The sequence below is a fragment of the Gigantopelta aegis genome, chromosome 9 (genome assembly GCF_016097555.1).
Source record: "Gigantopelta aegis isolate Gae_Host chromosome 9, Gae_host_genome, whole genome shotgun sequence".
Lineage (NCBI taxonomy): Eukaryota > Metazoa > Mollusca > Gastropoda > Neomphalida > Peltospiridae > Gigantopelta > Gigantopelta aegis.
The window spans coordinates 25710093-25717138 of record NC_054707.1 but is presented as its reverse complement, the minus strand read 5'-3'; the positions used below and the strand labels follow the sequence as shown (position 1 = coordinate 25717138).

Genomic DNA, 7046 nt, shown 5'->3' with positions numbered 1-7046 from the left:
CCTATCCATTCATCACCGTTGATGATCAACCCATACTTTATGTTTATAGCAAGTTCGATTCCACCATATTAAGTAGTCTGTACGTTCAGATCAGTAATGTTTTGTTTATTTTAGCCCAGGTATGTGGCAAAGGCGAAGGAGTGCGCACAGATCCTAACATCTTCTAGCGTATGATAGTTAATCAAACCCAACCATCAAGTAATACCTGTGTTAAAAAGTCCACAGCTGTAGACACCCATGTTGTGTGGAAGAAACTTGAAAGCTGTGCCCATCTGCCCGCTGGGATTGTATTACCCCCAGGCTCCCAGGAGATCGGCACTCAGACCACACTGCGTGAACATAGAGTTACAGTCGGACCCACCTGCGACAGAGAGTCCCTGTGTGGTGGAGCCGGAATTGGCCGATTACTCCAACAGTGACAGCGACTCGGATGTCCAAGACGAACTGGTCCTCGAGAGACGACAACAATGCAAGTCGGCAGCTGCCGTCACTCGAGATTCTGCTCCAACACCAAGGCTTAGAGTTAGTCGAGCAAAAACAGCGGTTACTTTCTGCAGTCATAGATTCAATAAAGTGGAGGACTCGAATCTCTCGGAAGAACGCACGCGTACACCCGGTTGGGGGATTAGCAATAGAGACAGGATGCGACCTACTTCCATCTCCATGGACAGAAGCCTTAAGAGACACAGATGGCTTCACTCGGCACCACCTGGCTTCACTAAGAACTCGAAACGAATGATATTCCTGACCGAACTGGGAGAACTACACAACAGACCAGTGACGTATGACTGTCAGCAGTTTGAGAATACCGAGAAAAAGTCCATTCCAACTCATCTGTACAGTTATTCTACAGATGACGTCACAGCTGCCTCCCAGAGGGCGTGGCAGAGTAAATACCCCACGACAACGGAACACAATTTGCGACAACAGCAGTACAGTCATAGCTGTGAACAACATACCTTGAGAAACAACTCTGCACCCATTTGTGAAATTAGGGGCAACAGGAAAACACTGCTGGAGCTGTTGGTTTTCGCGGAGAGGAACAAAACAGGAGATGTCACGAATCGCCGTAAACGTTTTTATAGAAACATCAGCAACGAAAAAAGTGTCAACGAAAACGAAGAGTCTGAGGTAAGTGGTTATCGCGACAGAGATTAACACTTTAAAGAATATTTTCAAGTAGGCCTGCATGTCAATATGGTTTTAAAATATGGTTTTGTTCTGGTGTGCGTCGTTCAGGGTTAGAGGAAATGATGTCACTCAGTGGTAGCGCGATCGCCTGATTGATTTATTGAAAACATATTCTATTGCATATAATATATAATAATGTGTGTGTATATATACAATATAATCCCGTTGGCTCGAACCCCGTCGGTGCTCGAACCCCGTCGGTGCTCGACCCATCGGGTAGTTCGACCTAACCATTCGGTCAACAACGTGTAAGTGTAACTCGGGACATCGTTGGTGGTTCGAGCGTTGAGGTGTATTCGACCCCTCCGAGTTCGACCCAACGAGATTCTACACAAAAAGATTGGGCACAAGTTATCCAACTTACGAGGCCCTCTCCTAATTACAAACATTACACTGTACAATAATTGCGACAGTCACTGCAATTTTCAATAAATGAGTCAATCAATCAATCAATCAATGAAAGTAAACGTTTGTGAAAAACGATTGAATAAACTGAAAGGACAGAAAAGGAGAAGAAGTAGAAGTAATCGATGATTAAACAGCATTCGTTATTAACATTTGATGTGCCACTGGTCGTAAGATCGATCGCTCTTTGTGGACTGTCTCCGCCCCCACCCACCCCCGCCCGTTCCAATCGGTTCTCCACTGGTTATGTATGCTGTGCCCTCTAGTATATGGGATAAACGGATTTAAAAGATACCATGCTGTAGGAATTGCCTATGCAGCAGCGAATATTTTCCTCGAACTCACTCTCTAGACGAATTGTCGAAATAATCGCATGTTAGACATAAAATAGATCGTCAAACCAATATTCCCGAAAAAGAATAGCCCGTACCCACTGCACCTGTTGTGACGTCACTGCTTCATGACGTTAACGACAGGACAGTTACTCATTACCTGATGATCGCTCATAGCGTGAAACTTTAAGTAGTAACAAAAGGTGTAACGGTATATATATTTATACTGGCTCCCCAAGAGGTAGAGCACTATACCAGCCACACCAGGATGAATACTGTATTGTATATATATATATATATATATATATATATATATATATATATATATATATATATATATATATATATATATATATATATATATATATCTGGACAAATTATCTAAATAACCATTTATTAGATAGCTCTAGTTTAACATGTGTGCTGGGTTGTCGGTAAACAAATATTATTTTCCTTTTCATAAATAATAAAAGAAATAACTATATTCATTTTAACTGACACTACTTGTTTGCAATATTTGAAAAACACTAAGGCTAGCAATTTCACAAAACATCGTAACTTTACGTCTAAGACTAGCAGTTATACCGGGTATACATTTACAAGTGTTCGGCATCTATTTCACGAAGAAAATTACATCATTAAGGAAAATGGAGTGTTTTAAGGACAAAAGAAAATTAAACATGTGTGTTTGTAACTATATTAAATTTGTTGTACTATAATAGTAAGGACTGAGGATGAGTCGTAGATTTATGTTTACGTGTAAAACTAGGCTTACTATGTTTTGTGAAACTGGGCCCTGGTCAGCGAACGTTAACTATAGAGTGTATACAGTGTATACTTCAAGCCACGTAATACATGCAACTCTGCCTCAGGTAGGATAACAGCCTTGTGATCCTGCCTTTAATATGTCACTTTGGATATATTAACAGCTTTGTCTTTTTCATTTACTATTCTCCCCGAAGATTGTATCTTGAAGAGGTTACGACTTTTTAAAGCTAGCATGTCTATTTGATTTGCTTAATGTCTTTCTACACAATAGGTCGGGGGGGGGGGGGGGGGGGGGGGGGGGGGGGGGGGGGGGGGGGGGGGGGGGGGGGGGGGGGGGGGGGGGGGGGGGGGGGGACGTAGCCTATTGGTATAACGCTCGCCTGATGCGCGGTTGGTTTGACATCGCGATGGCCCCAATGGTTTATTTCTCGTTCGAGCCAGTGCACCACGACTGATATACCAAAGGACGCCATATCATATGTACTATCCCGTCAGTGGGGTGGTGCATTAAAAAAAAATCCCTTACTACTAATAAAAAATACGATCTGAATAGATCAGGCCCTTATAAGGCAACCTGGGGAGACACCTCAACACCATCTAGGTCCTAGTAACGAGCTACTCTCGGCAAACTAAGTTCCAAAACATATACAGCATAATATACATGTAGCTCTCTCTTTCCAATTCGGCGGACAAATAAAAATTGCGCCAAATTTCCTTGATTCAAATTGCGCACCTTTTCCCTTTGCCATTAATCCTACGGGACATTCCAAATTTCATAGCACCCCCCCCCCCCCCCCCCCCCCCTCGTCCCGCCTGTTACCGACCTCGGTCAGGCTGCAAGGGGTCCCTTGCAACTGCATTGCGGGCGGTCCCCTCTCTCTCCCTCCCCAACCCTTTCCTTTCCTGGACGGAGGAGCCGGCCGAGGCTTGCACATGTGCCCATGATAGGCGTGCGCTAAAACAGCTTGCTCTGAATGTGCACGTTAAACCCTGACGTAATAAAAATGTATTGTTTCCTCTCTAATATATGTCAGAATTACCAAATGTTTGACATCCAGTAGTCGATGATTAATAAACTAATATGCTCTAGTGGTGTCGTTAAACAAAACACAATTCGTTTTTGTTTTTCTACACAACAGGCGTTCATGAAGTTCAAGATGGTGGCTTGTATGACGTTGAAAATGGTGGTTGTGATGAGGGGCATCATTGCTAACAGCGACCACCTGACGATCCGATCAGCTGCCGAGCAGCAGTGGTACATCCTCTACAGCAACAGAAACTCACACAAGCTGGCCTTCAACAAGTCCTTCTACACCAGAGAGAGGGTAGGTTGTCATGTTGCCACAAACCAAACTTCTACACCAGAGAGAGGGTAGGTTGATATGTTGCCACAAACCAGTCACACTTCTACACCAGAGAGAGGGTAGGTTGATATGTTGCCACAAACCAGTCAGACGTCTACACCAGAGAGAGGGTAGATTGTCATGTTGCCACACACCAGTCAGACCTCTACACCAGAGAGAGGGTAGGTTGTCATGTTGCCACATACCAGTCAGACTTCTACACCAGAGAGAGAGAGAGGGTAGGTTGTCATGTTGCCACATACCAGTTTGACTTCCACACCAGAGAGAGGGCAGGTTGTCATGTTGCCACAAACCAGCAAGACTTCTACTCTACACTAGAGAAAGGGTAGGTTGATATGTTGCCACAAACCAGTCAGACTTCTACACTAAAGAGAGGGTAGGTTGTCATGTTGCCACAAACCAGTCAGACGTCTACACCAGAGAGAGGGTAGGTTGTCATGTTGCCACATACCAGTCAGACCTCTACACCAGAGAGAGGGTAGTTTGTCATGTTGCCACATACCAGTCAGACCTCTACACCAGAGAGAGGGTAGGTTGTCATGTTGCCACAAACCAGTCAGACGTCTACACCAGAGAGAGGGTAGGTTGTCATGTTGCCACATACCAGTCAGACCTCTACACCAGAGAGAGGGTAGTTTGTCATGTTGCCACATACCAGTCAGACCTCTACACCAGAGAGAGGGTAGGTTGTCATGTTGCCACAGACCAGTTTGACTTCCACACCAGAGAGAGGGCAGATTGTCATGTTGCCACAAACCAGTCAGACCTCTACACCAGAGAGAGGGTAGGTTGTCATGTTGCCACAGACCAGTTTGACTTCCACACCAGAGAGAGGGCAGATTGTCATGTTGCCACATACCAGTCAGACCTCTACACCAGAGAGAGGGTAGGTTGTCATGTTGCCACAAACCAGTCAGACTTCTACACTAGAGAGAGGGTAGGTTGATATGTTGATATGTTGCCACAAACCAGTCAGACTTCTACACTGTTACCGCTATGCACTGATTAAAAATGGAAGAACACCTTTCTGAAATCAGGAAAAATTGTTTTGAGAAAAAATTTAACGGAATCAACTTTATTTGGTATAGTACAGTCATTAGTTTTCATCAACGGGTAATTTTGTATGAGGTCGCAAGAGTTCTTTGGCATCATCTTCAGAGATTTAAATGAGTTCTTGTTTTCTGCAGTGAAGAGGACACTCACTGTCCTGAGATTCACAAGTACACAGAGACAAACCTGTAGCAACACTTGTCAAATTATCTTTGATCACTAGGCTTTAATGTTCACGTCTTAAAATCCGAAAATGTTATGACATGTTTCAAGCTTGAATATTTGGACTTGGATCTTGGCGAATTTCCAGACCCACAGTTTTTATAATTTTCCTAGAAACCTATTTTCTAACCATTAGAAAGAAATCCCATAATACTAGTAGAGATGAAATATTCTTTATTACCCGTGAGAGATATCAAAGCTTCATTGGTCAACACATTGGTTTAAAGTGACAGACACCACGACGTATTGGTTTTGCTATTAAAGTAGCTTTTGATCATTTAAATTTGGAGTACTTAACTTTTATTATTTAGAATATTAATTTTCGTACACCTTAAGTGGTTCTGGTCATCCAGGGTTTTGCTATACCCCAAAATGCATTTTTCATCATTCTAAAAACGCACGTTCGTCTGAGAAGTAATGGTTATCGAGACAAGCTCTAGTTAATTTTTGACGATGTTTCCCTGTTTAAACATCATAGACTTTAGCTTCTCTCTGTTATACCCTTATCCAGATATGTATTGCAGGTTTGTAGATTAACTAAACTTAGTGTCCATTTTCAGGGATTGAAACTACGATCTGCGCCTTTAACGTTCATAATATACCTGCACTTGTACCCATTTTACAGTACCAATACTGTTATGGCGATAGTATACGATACTTGACTTGAAACGAATTAAGTCTTCTACTGGTCGGAGGGGACAATAGGTTTCGTTTCCGTCCTTCTGTCCGTCTGTCTATCTGTCTATTTGTCCCACATAATGTTGAAATTTTGTATATATATATTACCATAAACGGTTACATAAATATCGTATTTTTCCCACTGTATCTTTATGTCTATAATAATACATTGAAAACTGTTCTCTTACACACCCGTTGGTGAGAACACCATGCGTTATTTTTGGCCACACATGGTTGTAAACACATTTATGTGTGTAAACAATTTCAAGACTGACTGGCTGCTCTTAGGTGATGACCAGGTCGCCAGTGCCATACGTCCAATGAAAAACTACACGGTGGAAATTGATTAGAACAGAACAGAACAGAACTTTATTACACTCGTGGCCATCGTTCGATGGCATCAGAGGAATACATAAATAACATAGCATAAACAACATCAAGATGACAATATCTGAATAAAAACGAATAAAACATATATACACAATAGAAGTCTTAGGAGGAGCAGAATTGTTTGTTAATAATAGCAATAAATTTACACAATTTCTTAAGGTGCCAATATTTTTACAACTGAACATTTTTTTAAATTTATATATATTTGGTCTATTTATGTAGTACTTTTTAATATATTTAGCCCTTTCCGCTGTAAATTTTGCACAGATAAATAAATAATGAAACTCATCCCTAACATCGTTTGTAGTACAATATATACATTTTCTATTTTCATATAATATGTTCCTACACCTTCCTTGTTTAATTGGTAAAAAGTGATTGGCAATACGGAATCTAAGGAAGGTGGTGTACATAGTTTTATCCAGAATGTTAAAATAAGATTCAAACTCAAGTTTATCTTTAAATATTCTATAGGTCAAACCCTTAGATGACTTTGACATTTCACTTTGCCAGTGTTGTTGAAATTGGTCTGAAAGTCTTTGTTTGACTAACTTTTTAAAACTTAAGACTGATCTAAAGGTCTGTGTATCCCAAATATTATTAAGACCAAGATTATAAAGAATATCTCTAATATATGTTATTCATT

General features: G+C 41.4%; 1 protein-coding gene across 1 annotated transcript in view; it reads left to right on the top strand.

The window, feature by feature from the left end:
- Positions 1-237: 237 nt before the first annotated feature.
- Positions 238-7046, top strand: part of LOC121381506 — a 32975-nt gene continuing 26166 nt past the window's right edge. The window contains exons 1-2 of the mRNA XM_041510828.1: positions 238-1131; positions 3836-4021. Coding sequence (XP_041366762.1) covers positions 238-1131; positions 3836-4021 — 1080 coding nt within the window. The remainder of the gene's footprint in view (positions 1132-3835; positions 4022-7046) is intronic.